The sequence below is a fragment of the Podarcis liolepis genome, assembly GCF_965112155.1.
Source record: "Podarcis liolepis genome assembly, chromosome: 1".
NCBI lineage: Eukaryota > Metazoa > Chordata > Lepidosauria > Squamata > Lacertidae > Podarcis > Podarcis liolepis.
This window is the reverse complement of record NC_139554.1, coordinates 10,979,191-11,005,621: the sequence shown is the minus strand read 5'-3', so window position 1 is coordinate 11,005,621 and position 26,431 is coordinate 10,979,191. Positions and strand designations below refer to the sequence as shown.

The following is a 26,431-nucleotide window of genomic DNA, read 5'->3' as shown; positions in this document are numbered from 1 at the left end:
CACAGCCTCCCGGTACGTTTCTGAGCACAATTCAAAGTGTTGGTGCTGAGCTTTAAAGCCCTAAATGGCCTCGGTCCTGTATACCTCCACCCCCATCGTTCAGCCTGGACACTGAGGTCCAGCTCCGAGGGCCTTCTGGCAGTTCCCTCATTGCGAAAAGTGAGGTTACAGGGAACCAGACAGAGGGCCTTCTCGGTAGTGGCGCACGCCCTGTGGAACACAGTCCCTTCAGATGTGAAGGAAATAAGCAGCTATCCTATTTTTAAAAGACATCTGAAGGCAGCCCTGTTTAGGGAAGTTTTTAATATTTAATGCTGTATTGTTTTTAACACTAGATTGGAAGCCACTCAGAGTGGCTGGGGAAACTCAGCCAGATGGGCGGGGTATAAATAATAAATTATTGTTGTTGTTATTATTATTATTAGCAATGTTCCTACAGGCGAGGTTAGAAAGTTGCTCAATGATAGGTAAGAGACAAGAGCCGTCTCTTGATGTCACACTGCAAAATTTCCAGAGATCCAGGGAAGTGGGTATTGTAGAAAAAGTTCCTTCAACCACTGCAGGCTTCCCAAAGGTTTCCCAGCCCTGCTTTAAACACAGAATCACAGAATTGTAGAGTTGGAAGGAACCACAAGTTCCAACCCCTTGCAATGCAGAAATCTTTTGCCCAATGTGGGGCTCAAACCCACGACCTTGAGATTAAGAGTCGCGTGCTCTACTGACTGAGCTACATCAACCATTTTGTCTCAAATGCTGTCATAAATTAAGGAATCAAGTTACCTCCTCCATAGGAATAACCTGAGAATATCCACCTCCAGCAGCACCACCTGTATAAAAGGAAGGATGCCATTCATCAGACCGCGCTTGCAAAAAGCATGAGCATCTTTATTTTATTTTTTTATTGATGTTCACATTTATCACAGAAAGAAAAAGAAAACATTACAAAACACACAACAGAGAAAAAGAGGAAAAAAACACAAAAAAGAACTATTACTTCAAATCCCTAATTTTCATTACATTGATAACTGACTTCCTCAAATCCCCTCTCTGAATTTCATTATATCACCTGTTTAACAGTTCTCCAAATTCATATTTCTAATAATATTAACTCCTTTCATTTACTAACCTCTTCTCTTTTATTAATATTCTAATCCTTAATATTTACTACCACATATTCTTACTCTATCCCTAAGCCTATTTATTAATTCCAATAATTTTCTATTTATCTTATATTACAATATTTAGCTAGATATTCTTTAAATTTCTTAAAAGCGTGAGCATCTTTAGATTACGAAGAGGATGCACAGGCTGCTAAAACCGACAAACTTCTCTGAGCAGTGATGGGTGTCAAAAAAAGGGCTTGCCCGAAAACCTCCTGCATCCGATTACAAGAGATGAAAGTAGATCGTGTGCTTATCTGTAAGTTGTCTTGTGTTATCTCATAACTTTCAAGTCCAAATTACTGGTACCGGAAACGATATTTTCTGTAATGTTCTGGGAAGGGATGTAGCTTGTAGCAGTGCATCTGCCTTGAATGCAGAAGATTCCAGGTTTAACCCCGCCCCCAGCATCTCCTGGTGCACCCTGGACATAAGAAGAGGCTGCTGGATCAAGCCCACGGCCCACCTTTACGTACCTTTAATTCCAAACGTGGGTCCTTGCGAAGGCTGCCGAACGCAGGCAAAGGCATTCCGACCAAGGTATGCTCCCAGCGCTTGCACCAGTCCCACTGTTGTGGTGCTTTTCCCTTCTCCCAGGGGTGTGGGCGTTATACTGAAATGCAAGAAAACCCCCCCAAGGCGTTGGGAAAATGCACCCGTTTCCTTCGAGCAAAGCCGACAGGCTATGAACAAGGTGATCTCCCGCATGCACCCTTAGCACTGGTATTCAAAGCTCAAGACAAGCTCTTTGGGGTCCAGCAAATCACAGGACGGCCACGATGCCGATCTCGTGCTGCCTCGCCTCTGCCCCTCCCAGCAAACAACCACCACCTGCCTCCTGGGAAGTCAGTGCAGTGGCTCCACCCAGTGGCATAGCATGGGAGGGGCCATGGGGGCAGCTGCCCTGGGCACAAAATTGTTTGGGGTGCACAATTTCAGCACCCAGAGCTGCCTCAACACAGCTGTGCACTGTTAGTTCTGTTTTGCCACTGAGCAGCTGCTTAGAGTCACAAGGCTCTGTTTACATTTCAGAGACATTCCAGGCTGTTGGAAGTCTCACGGGAGAAGGGAGACGGATGTGATGTTACTGGTTTCCTGTTCCTTTGTTTCTTTGTTGTTCAGTTGCTCTCTGCTCTCACAGAGAGAGGATGTATTTTTCTTTGCTCTCTGCGTAGCTTAGTAATAAAGCATAGCATGTAGCCATAAATCTCATCACTTCCGCGTGCTGTTTTGGATTCTCTGCTGAATGGGGGAACGTGCCTGAGGCCTCATCAAAGGCTCAGGTCGTTAATTATTCGTTGGGGGCGATTCCAAAGGACTCGGAGGAAGATGAGTTTATCAGCTTGGCCGAGCGGAGATCCCGGCATGCACTTCCAGCGAACGACTCTTCTTTTCTTATCACTGTGGTTGCAATACTCCTGAGTGACGCGGACACCATTAGGCAGCTGAATGTGTATGCATACTCTGTCTGTTTCCATCCCTCTCTCCCACCCACCCAGCTCTAAGCAGCCCCGGGCACTGGGAACCCACGTTACGCCACTGGCTGGTTCCACCCCACCTGACAAGCTGCTCCCTGCTCCCCAATGTCCCCAACCGAAAACGGCTACGAGCCGACCAGAGTAGAGGAAACGGAGCCATGAAACCTACCCCGTTACGACAACGTATCTGCCGTCGGGCTGGTCCTTCAGGCGCTTCAGCGCCGACAGCGAAATCTTGGCCTTGCACTGGCCGTAGAGTTGCACCTCATCTGAGAGCAGACCAATCTCCTTGGCCAGCTGGCCGATGGGCTTGGGGAAGCAGGACCGGGATACTTCAATGTCGCTGAAAGTCAACAAGAGGGCGGTGAGGAAGAGTTCTACGGAGCAACAATATGTAGGACTATAGGAAGCGGCTTTAATGCTGAGTTATAGATCGCTGGCCCAGTGAAGTTCATGGCCGAGTGAGGATTCGAACCCAGGTCTCCCGGGCTGTAGCCCACTACTTTAATCACACAACCACCCTGGTTGTGTGTGTATGGAGGGAGAGTCATGTTTCTGAGTGCTCGCCTATATGAGAGCTGAAAAATTAGCAGGAGAAGGATGGACCAGAGCAAGCTCTCATCTTGGGTGCCCTCCAGCTGTTTTAAAACTACAACACCTGTCAGTCCCAGCCACAACATCTGGAGATATTCCTAGAACCACAGAATTGCGGAGTTGGAAGGCATCATACAAAGATCATCTGGTCCACCACACCCCTGCAATTGCAAGGCTCTCTCTGCTCAATGTAGGGACGCGGGTGGCACTGTGGGTTAAACCACAGAGCCTAGGACTTGCCGATCAGAAGGTCGGTGGTTTGAATCCCCGCGTCGGGGTGAGCTCCCGTTGCTCGGTCCCTGCCATCCTAGCAGTTCGAAAGCACGTCAAAGTGCAAGTAGATAAATAGGTACCGCTCCGGCAGGAAGGTAAACGGCATTTCCGTGCGCTGCTCTGGTTTTGCCAGAAGCGGCTTAGTCATGCTGGCCACATGACCCAGAAGCTGTACGCCGGCTCCCTCGGCCAATAATGCGAGATGAGCGCCACAACCCCAGAGTCGGTCATGACTGGACCTAATGGTCAGGGGTCCCTTTACCTTTACTCTGCTCAATGTGGAGCTCAAATGCACAACCCTGACATTAAGATCCACATGATCTTCCCCAGATTGGGGGAAGGTAGACCTTGTTTTAAAACAACCACCACCTAGATTGTTTTTTTATTATTATTAAAAAGCTGTTCCCTGTAAATTCAACAAAAATCAATTGTATCACCCATTTGCAGACCACAGAAATATATTCCATCAGTTCCAAGTTTCTATCACCCCATTTTGCTGTGAGTAGTGGAGAGAACATGCCGGACCTCTACAAAGACTTAATAAAAACAACACCCCCTATCCCATGCCCCAACACCCTCCCCCATATAAATTCAGGCAAAAACTAGAATGAAATAATCTCTATCAATGGCCTTCCAGCCATAAGATGTTCCTTACCTTGGAACAGGCGTTCTAGGGATCAGCTGGTTATACTGAATATTCCACTTGCCAGGCTGATATTTCTCCAGAAAGCGCTGCGCACTTTCTACAGTGCTCTAAATTCGTATTGAAAAACAAAGAAGCGAACCAAGGAAAGGTCCATCACACAAAACATTGCAGCAAGTCAGTCAATAATGTCATAGGCAAGACAGAACAGGAGCCCAGCAGACACCTGGCAAGACTACTGGCCACAACTGCTGTGTTCTCCCTCTGAATACTACCTGCTGGGAGTCAGGGAGAGTGCAGTTGCACTCAAGTCACGTTTGCAGGCTTTCCATAGGAGTCTGGCTGGCTACTGTGATAACAGGATACTAAACTAGGTGGACCAGTGGCCTGATTCTGCAGCCAGGCTCTCTTCTTAAGGTCCATGAATAATAGTTTAGTTTAGAGGTCCCGGGCCCTAAGGAAGTCAGATTATCCTCCACCAGGGCCAGGGCCTTCTCAGTGATGGCTCCGACCTGGTGGAATGCTCTGTCCCATGAGACCAGGGCCCTGCAGGATTTAACTTCTTTCTGCAGGGCCTGTAAGACAGAGCTATTCTTAGCCTGATCTTTTATTCCCCTTCCTTCCCTCCCCCTCCCCCTTTTACGAAGATTACCCGCTCTGGGATCCCACAGCTAATTCTCCCCTGGTCTCCTCGCTCGCCCAAATAGGACTAATTTAGCCAGCTAGCCCTGGTGATCATCTAATGTTTATTGGATGGATTTCCCCCCCAAATCGATTTTTGAATTCTGAATTTATTGTTATTCACGTTTTATACTGTATTTTATGCTGTTTTTTGTTGCATTAATTAAGTGTTTTAAATTTGTTGTTAGCCGCCCTGAGCCCGGTTTTCTGAACCAGGAAGGGTGGGGTATAAATAAAATTTTATTATTTATTATTATTTATTATTCTTATGCCTGCTGAAACCAGAGGAAGGGCACAGAGCATTTATGTCCAAAGATAAGTACAGAGCTCTCAGTCTCCCACTCCTCGGGGATTCAAATCATGCATATTCTGCAAATTTGTATTTCAAATTTGCATTTCCTGCATTTCTGGTGCAGAATTTAGGTCCCCTGGGTGGTGCCCGAAGGATTACCCTTTTCCATAGATCCCTCATGAAGACTTCAGCCAGGAGCTAAGGTCCTGCACCAAGAACCTCCATCACTCATTGGGACGCAGGTGGGTACAAGCTGCAGGGCCTTTTTGGTTGTGGCACTGCTGTTATGGAATGCACTCTCTAGGAAGCCCGGCCTCAACACCTCCATCCCCTGCCTCGTTCTAACATCTTCATTACAACCTGGTTGCTTGGGCAGGTTTTGGGGGAAGGCCGATTATTATTTCTGTTGCCCTTGAAGCCAATTTTAGGTCACCCCCCCCAAAAAAAAGCAGGATATAAAACAAAGGACCCTAACTGTTTACAGCATTAGTTGCTGCATTTTAGGATTATCGTTTCTGATCTCTGCTGTCAGACACTCTGATTACATCAGCAGATAGCCAGAATGCAAAGGTTAAATCATCACCGTGGTTTATATTTTGAGAGCCTGCAGCCCTTCAGATGCTATTGGACTCCTGTCGTCTGTAGCCAGCATGTCCAATGGTCAAGGATAATAGATGACAGACTCCAATCTGCCCCTGATTTAGAGGCACAGTGATCAGAAATACTGGAGGTTGCTATTTATTCCGGCAATTTATATAGCTCTTCATGCAACAGAGATGGACAGCTTACAATGTTACAAAACTATCACAAACAAGTTTTTAAAGAATCAACTAACATATGGGGGCCGTCATGGCTAACGGCAGATGAAAAACACATACATACAGTGGAGACATGCAGCCCCATCAAATAATAATAATAATAATAACAACAACACGCAGCCCATCTGACTGGGTTGCCCCAGCCACTCTGGCCGGCTCCCAACAAAATATGACAAACACAACAAAACATCAAACATTAAAAACTTCCTTATACAGAGCTGCCTTCTGATGTCTCCTAAAGTCAAATAGAATGAAGGCAGCCCTGTTTAGGGAAGCTTTTAATGTTTGATGTATTACATTATTTTAATGTTTTTTTGGAAGCCGCCCAGAGTGGCTGGGGAAGCCCAGCCAGATGGGCGGGGTATAAATAATAAATTATTATTATTATTATTATTATTATTATTATTATTATTATCCCATTATTTAACATTTACAAGCATGCATTCATAGGTAGCAGCTGCACCCTCACCTCTGCAATTTATGCTCACGCCAAAAGGTGGGACAAAAACACACACATACACACACACAGAGAGAGAACACCCTAGAGCACCCACAACCATTCCCCCCCCCGTACATAATGTGCAGCTGCTCTGGGGGAAAACAAGAGTTTTGAGGGTGGGGTTGTGGGAGAGCAACGCAGCCCATGCGCCTCCCACAGGTACAACCAGTGCGCTCTCTCCGCGAACCAAGGGCACACACCTGCATCAGCATGGCAACCGTCATTGGCCCGACGCCTCCAGGGACCGGGGTGATGTAACCCGCCTTCTCCTTGGCTGCGCTGTAGGCCACATCGCCAACGACCCTTTTCCCACTTGCCCTTGTACTGTCTTGTGTGTGAGAGAGAGATAAGGGGAGGGTGCGCATCAGAGCAATACAAAGAATAAGCAGGGAAAAGGCCTGGGAACATCTTTGCAATGGCAGAAACACACAAGCATAATCTCTTGGCAGCGCTAAGGCAACACTCTGTTTCTCCTCCTCTTTCAGGTTTCACTAATAATTGCTGTGCTGTTAAGCTGGTGAACTGCACAGCTCACCCAGAAAGACTCCCCTTTAGGATTTCCCCTCTCCCTGGGTTTTAGTGCTGTTTTTATCCGTGTTCACGCTGCTCCTTGCGTCTTTATGCTAGTTCGCCGTTCAGCTCTGCCCATAGTGCAGCTGCAGCAGCAGCAATCGTTTCTGCGCAGACCAGATTTGTGTTTTGCAGATTTTAATTTGTTAACCACTCAGGAGGACGTGTATATAAAAATACAAACAGGAGAAAGGAATTTTTTTTTATCAAAGAGCAAGGTTTGCTCAAAAACTCCTGCGTGTACCATTTTTATAAGTGGCTGATGCTTTTCTTAAGACTTTGCAAGGCAGCAAGATAGCTTGGGATTTGCAGGGGGCGAGGGGGTGGGAATGAAGAATAATTCTGCATTAATGCCATGGAGCCAGAGCTGCCTTAGCCAAATCTTTTCCTTTCTTTTCTTTTTTTAAAAAAAAACCCATTCAGTCAAATTGCAAGCGCTTGTGGCCAGCTAGTACAGAGGGCACAGCTCAATGACATTGAAGTGTCCAACATCCTAACTGCTACTCTGCACTGTTTCAGAGAACCAGTGCAGAGTAGCAGTTAAGAGGGTTGGGATTAGGGTCTGCGAGACCTGGGTTCAAATCCTCCACTCAGCCATGGAGCTCACTGGGTGACTTTGGGCCAGACGCAACCTCTCACAGGGGTGTTGTGAAGATAAAATGGAGATGGGGAAATCCACGTACCCCGCTGCGAACTCCTTGGAGGAAAAGTGGCATATAAATGCATAACGCATTCTATGGCTTTCTATAGCACTATTTAGATACAAGATCATGTATAAGGTGAGCTACAACAGAAAGAATAAAAAATTAACTTGTTTATGAATGCCATTATCTTGCACGTGAAAATCTGGAAAGAAAACACCAACCAAAGAAGAATGGATTTCAAAGCTAATGAATTATGCAGAGCTGGCGGAACTAACAGCAAAAATAAGAAACCAACACCACAGGGTATTCACAGAAGCCCTTTTGGGGATATCTGGAAAAATGTTATAATCAGATGAAATCGCAAGCAGGATTTGAAATACGGGCAGCGGTAGGAGATTGATAATATATGAAATAGAATAACATGTCTTAGGCGAAATGTTTATTAAAACGCAGTAAGTAAATGGGATGAGTTTATGAACTCATGGAGGGAAAGGCAAGAAAGTCACATTTGAAAGAGAAACATATAACAAGCTTGGAATCTGGAATACAGTGGTGCCCCGCAAGACGAATGCCTCCCAAGACGGAAAACTCGCTAGACGAAAGAGTTTTCCGTTTTGGAGGTGCTTCGCAAAACGAATTTCCTATGGGCTTGCTTTGCAAGACAACAATGTCTTGCGAGTTCCTGCGGGTTTTCCCCCTCCCCCCCTTTCTAAGCCGCTAAGCCGCTTATCAGCTGATCCGATAAGCCGATAAGCCGCTAATAGCACTAATAGCGCTAATCCGTCAATGGGCTTGCTTCGCAAGACGAAAAAACCGCTAGACGAAGAGAATCACAGAATGGATTCTTTTCGTCTTGCGAGGCACCACTGTACAGTGGTACCTCAGTTTAAGTATTTAATTCATTCTGGAGGATGATAATGATGATGATGTTTGTACCCCACCCATCTGACTGGGTTGCCCAAGTCACTCTGGGCAGCTCCCCAGGTAAGAGCTGGGAGGGTCCACTTGCTTTTGTGTAAGATGGCCACTTCATGAGAAGAGAAGATCCCCGGAAAAGACCCTGATGTTGGGAAAGATGGAGGGCACAAGGAGAAGGGGACGACAGAGGATGAGATGGTTGGACAGTGTTCTCGAAGCTACCAACATGAGCTTGACCAAACTGAGGGAGGCAGTGGAAGACAGGAGTGCCTGGCGTGCTCTGGTCCATGGGGTCACGAAGAGTCGGACACGACTAAAAAACAGCAAAAGGGTTAAGATCTACCTCGATAGAGGGCTCTGTATGTTATTATTCTCTCTCTTTCTCTTCCGCCCTTCTCTATTTTCTCTCTGTCTTTTTTGTTTTGTTTTCTTCTCTATTTTTATTTAGATTAGTTTGGTTTTTAGTGTATGGTACGTTGAAAACTTTCAAAAAAAAATCAGGTTAAAAAACAAAACACATCTGTCACACTCCATATTGGCAGTCATTTCTTGGGGAAAGGGATCGGTGGAATCGTCAGCGCTTTTCACACCATCTCACCTTCCAGAACCTTCCCTGGCAGCCAGGCATCCCTCAGGTGTTTCAGCCTAAAATTCCCATCAGCCCCAGCTAGCTGCAATGGGAGTTTTTTGTCCTAAACATCTGTAAGCCGCCAGGTTAGCTACGGCTGCTCTAGACTTCAGCTTATGCAGCAGGGATCTTTAGAGCACATTATCCCTTTATGTAATTATACCCACATTTCAAAAATAAAGAATTTAAGCTTCATGCCTTATTCAATACCAGCTCCATACTGTAGCCCATTCCATCCAATAATAATAATAATAATAATAATAATTTTTATTTATATCCCGCCCTCCCCAGCCAAAGCCGGGCTCAGGGCGGCTAACAACAATCAAATAAACAATCAAATAATAACACATTCTAAAAATATTTCATTATAAAAATTAGTTAAAATCAAATCGATGGCAACCGATTAAACAAAATTCTGTGCAGGTTGCCAGAGGAGGGAGTCAGGCTGCGCCCTGACCAAAAGCCTGGCGGAACAACTCCGTCTTGCAGGCCCTGCGGAAAGATGTCAGGTCCCGCAGGGCCCTAGTCTCTTGTGACAGAGCATTCCACCAGTTTGGAGCCGCAGCCGAGAAGGCCCTGGCTCTAGTTGAGGCCAGCCTAACCTCTCTGAGGCCTGGGACCTTGAGGATGTTATTATTTGCAGACCGTAGGTTTCTCTGTGGGGCATACCAGGAGAGGCGGTCCCGTAGGTACGAGAATCTATTTCAATATATCCTTTAAAAAAAAATGACTTTGATCCTGAAATTGGGCTGTTTTATATCCCTACCTCAATATTAACCTGAAGAACAAGGGCAATTATTCTCAAGATCATTAAATTATTGCCTCCCCTATTGCCTCCCCTTTTGAACTTTCAGATCAGCTGCCTGCGTCTCCATAGCAGCCGCCGTCAAACTGATGTCCAGGGCAGAGACGGAGCCTCCATCCGACAGCTCCCAGGCCTGCAAATGCTCTCAATGTCTCTGAGAATTATATCCCACATGCAGAAGTCGGCGCTTGTCCACTTTACCTCCTCTCAACCTCTTCCCCTGCATTCAAGAGGTGCATGGCTTGGGGAGACTCCCAGGGGCCAGGCCTAGAGGGTTTGAGGTTCCTCAACCCTGTATTAAAGGTTGACTATACAGTATCATATACAGAAGGGACCTGAGGGTCATCTAGTCCAACCCCATGCAATCAGGGCCGGATTTAGGTTTAATGAGGCCCTAAGCTACTGAAGGTAATGGGGCCCTTAAAATGTCCAGCTGTCCTTTGTCAACAACAAATTCTCACTGTTTTTTGTGTTGAATATACGCTGTGTGTGTTGTTGTTGTCGTTTAGTCGTGTCCGACTCTTCATGACCCCATGGACCAGAGCATGCCAGGCATTTCTGTCTTCCACTGCCTCCCACAGTTTGGTCAGACTCATGTTTGTAGCTATGAGAACACTGTCCAACCATCTCATCCTCTGTCGTCCCCTTCTCTTGTGCCCTCAATCTTTCCCAACATCAGGGGCTTTTCCAGGGAGTCTTCTCTTCTCATGAGGTGGCCAAAGTATTGGAGCCTCAGCTTCAGGATCTGTCCTTCCAGTGAGCACTCAGGGCTGATTTCCTTCAGAATGGAGAGGTTTGATCTTCTTGCAGTCCATGGGACTCTCAAGAGTCTCCTCCAGCACCAGAATTCAAAAGCATCAATTCTTCGGCGATCAGCCTTCTTTATGGTCCAGCTCTCACTTCCATACATCACTACTGGGAAAACCATGGCTTTAACTGTGTTTGTTGTGGGGGAGGAAGGGAAAGGAGATTGTTGGCCGCTTTGAGACTCCTTAGGGTAGTGAGGGACGTGGGTGGCGCTGTGGGTTAAACCACAGAGCCTAGGACTTGCCAATCAGAAGGTCGGCGGTTTGAATCCCTGTGACGGGGTGAGCTCCCATTGCTCAGTCCCAGCTCCTGCCAACCTAACAGTTCGAAGTGCAAGTAGATAAATAGGTGGCGGGAAGGTGAATGGCATTTTCGTGCGCTGCTCTGGTTCGCCAGAAGCGGCTTTGTCATGCTGGCCACATGACCCAGAAGCTGTACGCCGGCTCCCTCGGCCAATAAAGCGAGATGAGTGCCACAACCCCAGAGTCGTCCGCCACTGGACCTAATGGTCAGGGGTCCCTTTACCTTTAGGGTAGTGATAAAGCAGGATATCAAATCCAAACTCTTCTTCTTCTTCTTTTTCAGGGATGCTGGGAACTGTAGTCCAACAACAGCTGGTGACCCATGTTTGAGAAACACTGGTTCCTCTGTTAATTCATAAAACTTGGGCCCCAGAGCATCTCCCTACATGAGACCCTGAAGGGTCACAGTCACTGAGCGAGAGGCGCCAGTGGTCTGACCTGGTGGAAAGGCAGCTTCTGAACTTCCCCGCCTGCCCTACAGCACAGCCCCTTGTACCCACCATTCACTCAAGTGCCTTTGTGTCGCTGGGATAGGTCCCTGGACTGCGACGGTTTGCCTTGGTAGTTTGGGGGGGGGATGGAGAAAGGAGCATGTGTACGCCTGGATTTTGCACGGAGGGAATGCTCCAAGTGAGAGCCAAATCCATTGCTCCATCCCAGTTTTTCCTCCACCCTCGCCCACATGCACAAGAAGGTTGCTCATGGGGCGACCATGGTGGAAAATCTCCCCCCACCTTGTTTGGAAGGTACACTGACCAGTTTGCAAGGGGGCAGCCCTTTCTCTAGATACTTGGCCTGCGAAGTGATGCAAAACGGAGGACGTACACCTCTCACTTATCCCTGCTTGGACCCAGAGACCAAGATTTTTCTGCCCTGCTCTTCGTTGACAGCTCTAAGAACTCAGTTAATGAACCAGAGTCTGGCTGGCATAGATTGATTCTTTAGAAACACTTCTTTGCTGCATTTCTCTCCCCCGCCCGCACCTTGCGCTTAAGAATCTAACTCTCAGGTTCTTAAATAAGAGGATTAGTCACACCTGTCAGGCTGTTGCTATCCTCCCACTTAACTGTGCTTCCATGAAGCCTGTTTTTATAAGTGATTTATTGCAATTATCTAATGGAAAGTGGGTTTTTTTCTTTAAAAAAAGCACTCCTATGACTCCATAATTTTATTTAACATGGTGACAATCACAGCTTGCTGAAGTCGCTTGTCAACCCAATGGAGTATGGAAACTGCTTTGTTATGGAAGGGATGGAGGAGGGTGCAAGATTTCGGGCTTTGGATGCCATCTCCCAATTTCTGGTTGCCAGGATCCTGCCCAGCTCCCTTCCCCTTCCTCCCCAACAGAGGAAGTCTCTTGCCCCCCAAGCTGCGCTGACCTTGAAGACTTCCTAGACTTAGCGGTCACTTCTTCTCAGCTTTCTGAGCTGTGAAAACTGGTGAAATCCATGCTAGGGAGAATGGAAAATAAAACTCCTGATGCCATTACACAGCTGCCTTTGGAATACCATGTGCGGTTCTGGCTGACTCACCTCAGAAAGGGTATTGCAGAGTTGGAAAGGGCAGCCAAAACAATCAAGGGGATAGTTACAGGTAGGTAGCCATGTTGGTCTGCCGTGGTTGAAACAAAATAAGAAAATTCCTTCCAGTAGCACCTTAGAGATGTTTGTTATTGGTATGAGCTTTCAGTGCCCTTCAGCTCTCTATATTGGACAAACAGGCCAAACCCTACGCCAAAGGATAAAAGCGACATTAATCTGATATCAGGAACCCCAAGACAGAGAAACCAATAGGCGAACACTTCAATCTCCCAGGACATTCTATACAACATCTCAAAGTAGCTGTCTTATTACAAAATAATTTCAGAAATAGACTGGAAACAGAAGTTGCTAAATTGCAACTTACTACCAAACTTAAAACCATGGAGAAACCTGGTCTGAATAGAGACATTAGGTTCTTATCTCATTATACATGGTAAAGCTATTTTTAGCCATCTCACCCCTTGCTTTTTCCTGTAAGACCAATTGCAGTCGTTAAGTCATCAGGTTTACCACACCTATCAGCCAATCACCCATTCCCACCACCCTTCTGAATAATACCCCTCTCCACCCTCCCACTATATATAAGGGTCTGGTGACTTCTGTTTCAGTGTACCGGAAGAAGTGTGCATGCACACGAAAGCTCATACCAATAACAAACTTAGTTGGTCTCTAAGGTGCTACTGGAAGGATTTTATTTTATTTTGTTTCGAATCAAGGGGCTGTGAGGGAAGGTCACAACATTCGGGACTTTTAAGAGAAAAGGTGAGTAAGAGGCTATCATGATAGCACTTAAAAATATGGAATTTGCTCCTGTAAGAGGCAGCGATAACCACCAAATTGCATTTCTTTAAAGGAGGATTAGACAAATTCCACGGAGGAGAAGGCTCTCAACAGCTACTGTGTGCTGGCTCCACAGTTTGAGGCCGTAGCGGATAGCTCAGTCGGTAAGAGTGCGGTGCGGATAATGCCAGGGTTGCAGGTTCGATCCCTGTAAGGAACAGATGCATATTCCTGCAATGCGGGGGGGTTGGACTGGATGATCCTCAGGGTCCCTTCCAACTCTATGATACCAGTTGCTGGAAACCACAGGAGGGGAGAGCGCTCTTGCTGATTTCCCACAGACATCTGGCTGGCCACTGTAAGACTAGACGGAACGCTGGCCTGATCCTGCAGGCTCTTCTCATGTTTTTGTTTTCCAGAAGCCGCTTTTTTGTTTTTTTCCTGTAGCGCAGTTTTATGAGTATCAGTATGGAAGGTTTTTATACTGCCAATCAATCTTTATTACGGTCCAGAGACCCAACAAATCGTTACAAAGCATTGCACAATTCAGACAGCCTACCTCCAGGTTAAGCAAGCATTTTGTTCAGACTTAAAGATAGGGATCATTGGTTCTTACAATCACTGATTAAAAACTTTGCCACTGCTAATGTTCTAGTGTTTGTCCGGTCTTCCAATAGGAACATGACATAGTGAGCCTCTGATTTTCCCGGGAAAGGTACCAGCAAGGGTAATATCAGTTCAACCCTGGCTTGCTCATATTTTGAACAGTGAAACGCTTTTTCAAAAAAATTACCTGGTATGTGGTTGATTCCACAGTCAATCACGACCGCGCCAGGTTTGATCCAATCTCCTTTCACCATCTCTGCCTTGCCAGCAGCAACCACCAGGATATCCGCTTTGCTGACCTGCAAACAGAGCTCGCATCAACCCAGGGTTCACCAGGCACGCTCCACTACCCTTCCCTCTTGCTCAGTCTCTCTCCTACCCCACCCCTTTAAAGCAAATACTCTATTTTAAAATAAATATTTAAAGGCAGGGAGAAGAGAGGAGAAGAACCCAGCGGTGGTTAGAGTCCATTAGGACTGCAAGGCCCTTCCCCCTCTTGACCCCATGCTTGATGGGGACATAGGAGAGGGCCTTCTCGGTGGCTGCTCCCAGACTCTGGAACTCCCCTCCACTTGAGAAGTCAGACTGGCGCTGCACTATTTTTATTGTAATTATCTGTATAGTTGTTACATATTTTTATGTATGTGTGTGGGGGGGGTGTATTTGTGTATACATACATGTGTGTGTGTGAATATTGTTTACTATCCCCCCCCCATTTTAGCTGTTCCCATCAGGGGGGAGAGTGAGCTATTAATAAATTTAGAAGAACAACAAGAACAGGAAGAGGAAGAAGAAGTAGGGTGTGATGCAGGAGGCCAACAGTAGGTGGAGCCAGAGCCAACGATGGGCAGAGCCAACTAATTCTATCTTTGTCCCTTGCATCCTCTCTGCTGACTTCTACAAGGAAACAATGAACAGGGTGGTGATACAATGACTACTGCAATCAACACAGGCAACTTTGTACTTCCAAGCACAACAACAACAACAACAACAACAACAACAACAATAATAATAATAATAATAATAATAATTTATTATTTATACCCCGCCGGCCTCCCAGCCTTACCTCCTCAGCCAGGGACGCAGTCTTGGAGTGGCATGTCGTCACAGTCGCGTGGTTCCAGAGCAGGAGGTCGTGCATTGGAGCACCAACTATCTTGCTGCGACCAATCACCACGGCTCTTTTCCCAGCCACCTGAACACCTGAAACACAGAACTCACGATTTAGTTCTGCCTGAATTCCGAGCCGTGGTAATGACGTATTTCAGCCTCCAGGGCTTGTGGGATTCCACTGCATGAAAAAAACAGAAGCTACACCGCTGAGCCACTTTGCTTCCCCACAGGCGTGGTGGCATCTTTCTCCTAATGTTTTATATATATATATAATTTTTATTTATTTTCCATTTAATATTATACATTCACATCATCATTATCCACAATACCACCCTGGCTCTGTAGAGCCTATTGACTTCCTTCACTCCCACCTCATGGCTTTCAAAATCAACCTTTATATCATTGCAATTTATACGTTTTCCAATTCTAATTGCGCTCATTACAGAATGGCTCAAAATTTACATAAATATAGAAAGACGGAACATCTCTCATTACAAGTCTTCAAACAGCCCTGCTAGTGACGGTAATTGCTTACAATAATCTTTCAGATATCGTATAAATTTACTCCAATCCCTTTGGAATACATGATTGCGCTGGTTTTGGATTTTTCCTATCAGCTTCGCCGGTTCTGCAAAGTCCATCATCTTCATCTGCCACTCTTCTTTCGCTGGTACTTCTTGTTATTTCCATTTTGGGGCTAAAATAATTCTTGCTGCAGTTGTTGCATACATCTTCCCTCAGAATCTCTTCACCCACTATAACCAGTAAAAAGGCTTTTGGTTTTTTAACAAAAGTCTTTCTAAAAATTTTCTTTAACTAATTATATACCATTTCCCAGAAAGCCTTTACATCTTTGCAAGTCCACCACATGTGGTAGAAGATACCTTTCCTCTCCTGATGATTTCCAGCACTCATTACAGTGGTGCCTCGCAAGACGAAAATAATCCGTTCCGCAAGTCTCTTCGTCTAGCGGTTTTTTCGTCTTGCGAAGCAACCCTATTAACGGCTTAGCACTATTAGCGGTTTAGCGGCTATTAAAGGCTTAGCGGCTAAAAGGCTATTAGAGGCTTAGCGGCTTAGAAAAAGGGGGGGGCGAAAGAAAATGGCAAGACTCGCAAGACTTTTTCATCTTGCAAAGCAAGCCCATAGGGAAATTCGTCTAGCGAAGCAACGCAAAAACGGAAAACCCTTTCGTCTAGCGGGTTTTTCGTCTTGCGAGGCATTCATCTTGCGGGGCACCACTGTAGTTCTTGTCTTGTACATTTTAGCCCTTTTTCTTAATATTTTGTCCCTAGAACAGCAAAACACACCAGGACCTTAATTCTTCCTGGACCTCTTTCACAGTAGCATCTTTACCAAGGCAAGAAGCCATGTGGCTTTTCCTTGCTCACCTGTCTGCCTGATGAGCTCCATGCATCCTTTCGGCGTACAGGGAATGAAACAGTCTCCGAGGTCGCCACGCGAGAGCTTCCCTGCGTTAATACTGCTCAAGCTGAAAAGGCAAAAACAAAGCAGCAGTGGTCAGTGGTCTCTGAGGAAGGAAAAAGCTGGCTGGAGTTCTATTCCCTCGTTCTAAGTCTGGGGCAAACTGAAGTGCAACCTCCTCTGGAAATAAATGAATTGGGGGGGGGGTAGATGCAAATGTTCTCTGTTCCAGAAGGTACAAGCATCTGGTTCTGGACTGAAATCCCTTTGCCATATACGGTATGCATGTGATGATAAAGGCTGAAACCTTCTCACTGCAGTAGCAAACATCACCAGTAGCAAAGATCTCACTTCAGAAGCAAAGATCACCAGTGTCAAAGCACTGATTCTTCAACACCAACTTTGCTGGACTGGTCATGTTGTGCAGATACCTGTTTAACGTCTTCCAAAGCAACTACTCTATTCCGAACTTAAAAATGGTAAGCGTAATGCTGGTGGTCAACAAAAGAGGTTCAAAGACAAAGGCAAATCTGAAGGGGGAAAAAGGACAGTGGTACCTCGGGTTAAGAACTTAATTTGTGCCGGAGGTCTGTTCTTAATCTGAAACTGTTCTTAACCTGAGGTACCACTTTAGCTAATGGGGCCTCCCGCTGCCGCTGCACAATTTCAGTTCTCACACTGAAGCAAAGTTCTTAACCTGAGGTACTATTTCTGGGTTAGCGGGGTCTGTAACCTGAAGCATATGCAACCCGAGGTACCACTGTAGTATAAACACTGAGACCTGGGAAACACTTGTCTGCGGGTACTCCAATTGGAGAACTGCCTTTCCCAAAGGTGTCATGGGCTTTGAAGACACTCGAACTCAGGACGAAAGGGAGAAACTTGCTAAGAGGAAGGCACGCTTGGCAAACCCTCACCGTGATCAACTCCCGCCCGGAAACCTATGTCCCCACTGTGGAAGGACGTGTGGATCCAGAATTGGCCTCCACACTCACTTACAGACTCACTTTTAAAACCGTGATTATGGAAGACAATCTTACTTGGCTACGAGTGATCGGATCGCCAAAGAAGAAAGTAAACCTTCTCACTTCAGTCTCATCTCCAGGCAGCTCTCCGGGATTCCAGACAGAGGACATTCCTATTTCCCTGGAAATTGCCAGGGATTGAACCCGGGACCTTGCCTACAAGTCAGAGACTCTACGGCAGACCTTTGACCCTTCCGCAAGCTTACCCGTCCACATCCTTTTCAGGTGCCACAGAATTGGTAACTTTCTCCGTGTTGATGGGTTTGTTGGTATCCAAAGGCAATTGTACTATAAACCCATGAACAGCAGGGTCGTCGTTCAGATTGTGAATGCATCTCAGCACCTGTTTGTTTAAAAGCAGGAACAGGACCGGGGGCGGGGCGGGGAGACAATTAGAAAGAAACAGGTGAGGCTCTGCACCAAAATGTTGCACCATAGCATTTTCCTGTTCAGGGTTCCAGCCTGCCATTTTATCTCCCTTCCTTCTATTCCCCACTGCTCCCCACATCTGTCAGCATTCTGTGCCTACTGAGCATGCTAACCCATCACGCTAGTCCTCATTGAGCTGTTTTGAACCTTCTCTCTCCGTCCCCCCCCCACATGTAGTACATAATAATAAATAAATAATTTTTTATTTACAGTGGTGCCTCACAAGACGAAATTAATTCGTTCGCGAGTCTTTTCATCTTGCAATGTTTTTCGTCTTGCAAAGCACGGTCCGTCACAACTGCGCCTCTTCAAGCGGCTTTAAGAAAAAAGTGAACAAACTCGCAAGACGTTTTCGTCTTGTGAAGCAAGCCCATAGGGAAATTCGTCTAGCGAAGCAACGCAAAAACCGAAAAACCCTTTCGTCTAGCGAGTTTTTCGTTTTGCGAGGCATTCGTCTTGCGGGGCACCACTGTATATCCCGCCCTCCCCAGCCGAAGCCAGGCTCAGGGTGGCTAACAACAATAAAATAATACAACATTCTAAAATCCTTTCATTATAAAATTAATTCAAATCAAATTAATGGCAACCATTGGGCTAGAGTTCTGTGAGGATTGCCAAAGGAGGGTGGAACAGCTCTGTCTTGCAGGCCCTGCGGAAAGATGTCAAGTCCTGCGGGGCCCTAGTCTCTTGTGGCAGAGTGTTCCACCAGATTGGAGCCACAGCCGAAAATGCCCTGGCTCTGGTTGAGGCCAGCCTAACCTCTCTGTGGCCTGGGGACCTCCAAGATGTTTTAGTTTGAAGACCCTAAGTTCCTCTGTGGGACATACATGTGTATAGTTGGGGGGCGTTTTGGGAGGGGTCATAGGAGGATGAACACACTTACGTCCATTAAAATGTCTGAATTATCCACTGATGTCTGAGGGTCCCTCTCACTTCCATCCCTAAGGAAGTTTATAAATAACTCCTCTGTATGAAAGCAGGAAATTAGCTATCTAGACAACAAGATGGTTCATTCCAACACTTTAATTTTGTATCTCATAGAATCGTTCCCTCTCCTGAACCTCCCAACATGCAGTTTCATAGCACAATAGCAGGTGACAGTAAGGTCACAGGTTCAATCCCAGGGACCTCCAACTGAAAAAGATCTCAGGAAGCAGATTTAGGAATCGATGAGGCACTTTCAGAAGAAACCGTGATCTGGGAAATGCAACAGGATCTCCCTGTGAAACCACAGAGAGATTCGTAAAGCAGAACGGGGTTACCTCAGCTTCTGTTGCAGTGCTTGGCAGCTTGATGTGGTTGGCATTGATCCCGATCTGGAAAATAAGAGAGAGAACAAAATAGAAATCATTAGACTCTATGAATTGTGATGTGATTAGATGAACAGCAGCCAAGTAATTTTCTCATTCTGGAAGGCTCAGGAAAGAGATGGCAGAACTGAGCCGAAACCTTTGGCTCCCTTCTTCTCCCCCACCACATGTACAGAAAGGGACCTTGCTCTGGGCAACTTTTCCTGAGAGGGAAAGTGTTTGCCCACTGGGCAGGAAAACACGTTGCCAAGGCAACCAGGAGACATGCGCCGTCTTCTCACGCTGTGATGTGAAGGTGGTTTAGCTGTCCACCATCAACAAGGCAGCGTGCGGCGGCAACAGCATGTCTCCACCTTGCCCTCTTCTCCCTGGTCTTGGGATATAAACAGAAATAATATTCAGAACATTTTGTCTTTCTTTCTTTCTCACTGTGACTTTCCGTGGAGGCGCTTATTGGGAGCAGCTGGGCACCAGGGCAACGACCACAGATCGGTGGCAGACCATAATGTTCTGGGAAGGGATGTAGCTCAGTGACAAGAGCGTCTGCCGTTGCTGTCAGTCCGTGAGGATAATACTAAGCTGGATGGAGCAATGGTCTGGCCCAGCACATGGCAGCGTCCGATGTTTCAAACTCACTCCCCACATGCAGATTGGCCATCCTGTTTGCCCATCACAACGTTCCTCCTAGAACGTTGCATCCTTTCCATGCGCCGCTGCCACAGCCAGGAAAGGCGAAAGGAGTGCAGAACGACCACGGCTACACATGGCGCTGAAGCAACACGCAGGTGCTCTCTCTGAGTCACTGTTTCCTGGGCTCTGACGTGGTCCACCAGGCTATACCCACTGTGCCTCACAGCCTTTCTCAAATGTGAAGGAAATAAACAGCTATCCTATCTTTAAAAGACATCTGAAGGCAGCCCTGTTCAGGGAAGTTTTTAATATTTAACGCTGTACTGTTTTTAACACTTGATTGGGAGCCGTCCAGGGTGGCTGGGGAAACTCAGCCAGATGGGCGGGGTATAAATAATAAATTATTATTATTATTATCAACAACACTAAAGTGAAAAGGGGGAATGAAACACTCCAGAGAACCCTACGCTATTTGGGTGTGTGGGTAATATTACCTCAGCAGCAGCCTTGAGTTTCATGCTAATGTAGAGATTTGAATCATCCCGATCACCAACCTTTAGAAGGAGGAAGAGAAAAAAAATCACAAACAGAAGGCAATTTATTGGTTTCACTTATTTTTGGTTCGGTTCCTAAGATAACTTAGCTCAAGGAAGTCAATGAAAGAAAAGTTTCTCTTCCCCCCCAATTGTGTAACCACTGACAGGGTGTCTCCTTGCCCCCCAAGCTCGCCCAGAGGATAATAGGACCCTCCTTTAAGGTGTGTAATGGTATGCAGGTGGGAACCTCACACAAAATTAGCAGACCTCCCAGTTTGGGGCAACCCTGCCCTCCAATACCAAATCCCATATTACGCAAGAACCGTCTGCTTCCTTACGTTCCGCTTCGGTCACTGAAATTCCAACTGGGGGAATGGGCAGTAGCAAATGGGGGAAAGGGTTAAGCCTTTCCTCATGCCCTATAAATTTTAATTTCCTCCCCCAAAAAACTGCTTCGCAGATAATAAGCGGTATTTCAAGACACAAAGTGGCCACAGACCACACCGTTCCAGACAGGTCAATGCCAAAGTTTCAGATTTTGATATATATATAATACAGTGGTCCCTCGGGTTAAGAACTTAATTCATTCTGGAGGTCCGCTCTTATCCTGAAACTGTTCTTAACCTGAAGCACCACTTTAGCTAATGGGGCCTCCCGCTGCCACAGCCGTGCAATTTCTGTTCCCATCCTGAAGCGAAGTTCTTAACCCGAGGTACTATTTCTGGGTTAGCCGAGTCTGTAACCTGAAGTGTCTGTAACCCGAGGTACCACTGTACAGAAAAACTGTTTTTGCGTGAAATTCTGTCCAAAATATCTGGAGGACATCCAAGTGGGTGAAGGATGCTGTAACGTCTGCCCCTGTGAGCATCTGCTTTAGATGAAAACAAATCTCAAAATTGTAGATATAGCCACTAACCTGTAGAATTGCAAGGCCTGGTCTGAAGCCTGGGACTCTCTCCTTCATTTCTGCCACTTGGCTCTTGAGCCTCTGCCTCACTTGCCTAGAAAAGGAAGAGATCGGAGGGAGAAAAGAAAGTCACAAATCCAGCAGCAGGAAAAACTAGGAGGAGGAGAGTTCCAAACAGATGTGCCAGGGTTCAACTCGGAACTTCCTGGAAGACTTAATCTTGGAACCTATGTTCCCACATGATTCATCGCGGAAGTGAGAAATTGGGTACTCCTTAATACTTCTTTGCTACCTTTGCCCATAGAGGAAACTTCCCCCACTTGGTGCCCTCCATGTTGTGGACTACAACTCCCATCAGCCCCAGCCAGCCTGGCCAATGGTCAGGGTGATGGGAGGTGTAGTCCTGGGAGGCACCAGGTTGGGGAACGCTGCCATAATGCATGAAGGTGGAGAGAGAAATTGTGACAAAGCAAAACTGTAAGGACCCAGGGCGCTACCTTCTACCGAATCAGACCTTTGGTCCACCTAGCTCAGTACAGTGGTATCTCGGGTTAAGAACTTAATTCGTTCTGGAGGTCTGTTTTTAACCTGAAACTGTTCTTAACCTGAAGCACCACTTTAGCTAATGGGGCCTTCTGCTGCCGCTGCACGATTTCTGTTCTTAACCTGAAGCAAAGTTCTTAACCTGAGGTAATATTTCTGGGTTAACGGAGTCTGTAACCTGAAGCGTATGTAACCTGAAGCGTATGTAACCTGAAGCGCATGTAACCTGAAGCATATGTAACCCGAGGTACCACTGTACTGTCCACACTGACTGGCAGCAGCTCTCTGGGGAAATGCTGGGGACTGAACCCGCAACCTTCTGCATGCAAAGCTCTGTCACTGAGCTATGGATTCCAAGACACCAAGGTCCAATCCCAGAGTCAGTGGTACCTCGGGTTACAGACGCTTCAGGTTACAGACGCTTCAGGTTACAGACGCCGCTAACCCAGAAATAGTTAAGAACTTTGCTTCAGGATGAGAACAGAAATCGCATGGCGGTGGCAGTGGGAGGCCCCATTAGCTAAAGTGGTACCTCAGGTTAAGAACAGTTTCAGGTTAAGAACGGACCTCCAGAACCAATTAAGTTCTTAACCCGAGGTTTTCGGACCTCCAGAACCAATTAAGTTCTTAACCCGAAGCAGTTTTCAAGAGGCAGCAAGGAAATCCATGCATTTTCACAGGAAACATCTGTGTAAACACGCCATTTGTTACTCTGCATTGGCTCCCAGTACGTTTCAGAGCACAATTCAAAGTGTTGGTGCTGACCTTTAAAGCCCTAAACTGCTTCGGTCCAGTATATCTGAAGGAGCATCTCCACCCCCATCGTTCTACGTGGACACTGAGGTCCAGCACCAAGTGCCTTCTGGTGGTTCCCTCATTGCGAGACGTCAGGTTACAGGGAGCCAGAGGGCCTTCTCGGTAGTGGCGTCCGCCCTGTGGAATGCCCTCCCTTCAGATGTGAAGCAAATAAGCAGCTATCTTCTTTTTAAAAGATGTCTGAAGGCAGCCCTGTTTAGGGAAGTTTTTAATATTTAATGCTGTATTGTTTTTAACATTTGATTGGGAGCCGCCCAGAGTGGCTGAGGAAACTCAGCCAGATGGACGGGGTATAAATAATAAATTATTATTATTATTATTATTATTATTATTGATTGCATCCCGCCTTTTTCTCCAAGGAGCTCAGGGTGGCGCACATGGTTCTCCCCCTCGTATGATTCCCACAGCAACTCTGTGAGGTAGGTCTGGCGGAGGGGCAGTGACGGGCCCAAGGCCATCCCGTGAGCTTCATGGCCATAGCTGTCAAGTGTCCCTTATTTGAAGGGACAGTCCCTTATTCCAGTGCCATGTCCCACTGCTGTCCCTTATTGATGGATGTCCCTTAAATTTCAAAGAAAGCAGCTCCTCTCCCTCCCTCCCTGCCAGCCAGGGAGGAGGGAGGCTCCAACTGTGTTGCTTGGCTGTGTTGCTCACCCAATAAGAAGTCTAAGAACGAATGGGGGGTGGAGCTTGCATGCCTTGTGTGTGGCTAGTTAATGCAAGCTGAGGAGGTTTTTGAATGCTGGACGCCATTTTGTTGCACGTGCTGCTGCAAACTTTGCAGTGCAAAGCCAGGCTGGGGAGCCATCTTAAGTTGAGGCTGCATAGGCCTTGTGGTACACGTGATTCAGATTCTACTCAGTTGAACCTCTGGTTACAAAGTTGGTTGGACAGTGTTCTCGAAGCTACCAGCATGAGTTTGACCAGACTGCAGGAGGACAGGAAGACTGGAGTGCCTGGAACAGGTGAGGCTGCAGGTCCCTTATTTTGGCTGCTGGTCCCTTATTTTCAAATCTGTAAGTTGACAGCTATGTTCATGGCCAAGTGGGGGACTCGGACCCTGGTCTCTCCCAGGTTCCTAGTCAGACACCCTAACCAAAATACCACGCTGGCTCTCACGCCACCCGATTTAGGAACAGAAAAGCAAACACAATGAGCTACGCCAACACAAAGAAACCACAATTCATTCTCATCTGTGCTATACGTAGGATCTCATGGATAAGTAGCTGTTTCTTGTTCATGATATAGCTGGTCTCCAACAGCTAGCTGTTCAGACACAAGCTAAAAAGATTAAGTCAGGCACATTCATTGTGCATTGAAAAATAATAAGATTTAAAAATAACAACCCCAGTGAAAACAAAATCAAAAGGATCCGCTGGTTGCTATTACAGTCACTCTTGAGGCGCACTGCACCATGCCGGTTTGCAGAAATAATAATGCTCGCATTGCAATGCCATCTACTGAGCACAGGGTGCAGCTGCAGGTAACAGAAACTGCTTTTGTAAATTAAAAAAGGTTTTAATTAAAGAGCGTAAGTCCCATTTTCAGCCAGTAGATATTCATAATATTTGACAAAGTATGCAGATCTTCAGCTACTGAGCTCTGTTTAAAAGTGTTTTGCTTGATTTTATAGCTTTCTGCTTCTTACTTTGCCCATCCTGGCACCCTCCAGATGTTGGGAACTAGTTTTGACATCTGGAGAGCAGCAGGTCGGCAAAGGCTGACATAACCCATTTATTCATTATGTAGGTTTTGACAATGCACTTGTAAAAATGCACAAGGGAAAATCTGCAGAACCCAGAATTATGAGAATGGATCGTAAGTCCACTAGCAATCTCCAGGGATGGGGGCTAGATTCTAGGCATGTGTTTGATACTTGCTTCCTTTTTCTTCTTCTTCTGGATAAAAATCTGGTTCGGGCTGCAAAGCAGTTAATACTCACACCTAAGTAAATTATTACTTCTACCTGGAGTAAACATTTGGCATTGCTGGGCAGATTAGGAGAACCACCACAGATTCACACCCAACCCCCACCCTTAATTTCTTTGCTAGTCCAGCACTCTAAAAAGCACCAGATGGGTGGATCTTACCACCCTTTAAATATCCCATAATAATCCTGATCTGGGGCATTGTGGGAAATTAAAAGGGTGTCTAGAGCCAGCTGCCAGACCACCTAAAACATTGCCACCATCAGGGACCACTGACAAAGGATGCTCTCTCAACTAGGGCCAGGGCCTTTTCAGTACTGGCCCCGACTTGGTGGAACACTCTGTCACAAGAGACTAGGGCCTGTGGGACTTGACATCTTTCTGCAGGGCCTGCAGGACAGAGCTGTTCCGCCTAGCCTTTGGTTTGGACTCAGTCTGACCCTTATGTTCCCCTCCCCTTATGGTTTTGATACATGGGCTACTATTAAAATGAGGCTGCATTTTAAATTGTATTTTAACCTGTATTCTAAAATTGGTGTCCGCCCCCCACCTTATGTTTTTATTGTAATTTTACTGGTGTTAGCAGCCCTGAGCCTGGCTCTGGCCGGAGAGGGCGGGTTATAAATAAAAATTTATTATTATTATACCAAGTGAGACCATTGGTTCAGCTAGCGCAATAGTGTCAACACTGGCTGGCAGCAGCTCCTTGGGATTTCAGGCAGGGTTCTCTACCAGCTACACCTGGAGATACCAGGGATTGAACCTGAGCACTTCTGCATGCAAGGTAAAGGTAAAAGGACCCCTGACAATTAAGTCCAGCCGTGAATGACTCTGGGATTGCGGCGCTCATCTCACTTTATTGGCTGAGGAAGCCAGCGTACAGCTTCTGGGTCATGTGGCCAGCATGAATAAGCCGCTTCTGGCAAACCAGAGCAGCGCATGGAAACGCCGTTTACCTTCCCGCCGGAGTGGTACCTATTTATCTACTTGCACTAAGGGGTGCTTTCGAACTGCTAGGTTGGCAGAAGCAGGGACCGAGCAATGGGAGCTCACCCCGTCGCAGGGATTTGAACCATTGACCTTCTGATCAGCAAGTCCTAGGCTCTGTGGTTTATCCCACAGCGCCACCCGCGTCCCTGCATGCAAGGTAGATATTCCACAAAAGAGCTACAGCCCTTCTGCATCAGCAGAGACTTTCCCCAGGGCCCATTCAGATCTGGAGTTGTCTCTTAAGATTATACTTTGTCCTTTGCCTGCAAAGCCTCCCTTGGGAGGTTGTGCTCTCCTTCCTTGGGGAGAGGTTGGGTGGCCATCTGCCATGGATGATCTAGTTGAGATTCCTGGATGGCAGTGTTGGACTCTCCCAAAGGACATTCACCTGGCACCTTCATTATACACCTTTAGGCACCAGGCAAAAACGTTTTTTTAACCCAGGCCTTTGGTTGATCTGATTTACATCACATGCCCTTTTAAAATGTGGTGTTTTTTTAGGGGAAAGCTACTGGGTTGTTTTTATTTTTATTATGTATTTAGTGGTTTTAGATCTTGACTTTCTTCTGCGAACTGCCCTGAGGCCCCCCAGGTATAGGGCGGTATATAAATTCCATAAATAAATAAATAAAATAACCCCTGGGGACTCCTTCCAACTGTACAGTTCTATGAATTGGCAAAAATATAACATGTGAATCTGTCAGCGGTTAGCACCTCCCCTGCTAACTTTTGTTTCACAA

At 46.4% G+C, this 26,431-nt stretch overlaps 1 protein-coding gene and 1 long non-coding RNA gene across 3 annotated transcripts in view; one reads left to right on the top strand and one right to left on the bottom strand.

Annotated features, from left to right (window-relative positions):
* MTHFD1 (methylenetetrahydrofolate dehydrogenase, cyclohydrolase and formyltetrahydrofolate synthetase 1) overlaps positions 1-26,431 on the bottom strand; it is a 73,855-nt gene that overhangs the window by 41,074 nt on the left and 6,350 nt on the right. For both annotated transcript variants that reach the window (XR_014529215.1, XM_083517449.1), the window contains exons 2-13: positions 21,424-21,508; positions 20,466-20,525; positions 19,294-19,347; positions 17,809-17,945; positions 16,544-16,644; positions 15,106-15,242; positions 14,227-14,338; positions 6,639-6,766; positions 4,161-4,258; positions 2,808-2,981; positions 1,637-1,773; positions 781-827 (exon numbers count right to left, since the gene is read on the bottom strand). Coding sequence is in view for 1 of the 2 variants with exons in the window: in XM_083517449.1 (XP_083373575.1) it covers positions 781-827; positions 1,637-1,773; positions 2,808-2,981; positions 4,161-4,258; positions 6,639-6,766; positions 14,227-14,338; positions 15,106-15,242; positions 16,544-16,644; positions 17,809-17,945; positions 19,294-19,347; positions 20,466-20,525; positions 21,424-21,508 (1,270 nt within the window). In the remaining variant the exon portion in view is untranslated. The remainder of the gene's footprint in view (positions 1-780; positions 828-1,636; positions 1,774-2,807; positions 2,982-4,160; positions 4,259-6,638; positions 6,767-14,226; positions 14,339-15,105; positions 15,243-16,543; positions 16,645-17,808; positions 17,946-19,293; positions 19,348-20,465; positions 20,526-21,423; positions 21,509-26,431) is intronic.
* The window catches only part of LOC310685961, a 209,270-nt gene continuing 191,366 nt past the window's right edge, over positions 8,528-26,431 (top strand). Inside the window, exons 1-2 of the long non-coding RNA XR_014515618.1 lie at positions 8,528-9,420; positions 9,876-10,492. This is a non-coding gene — a long non-coding RNA (uncharacterized lncRNA). The remainder of the gene's footprint in view (positions 9,421-9,875; positions 10,493-26,431) is intronic.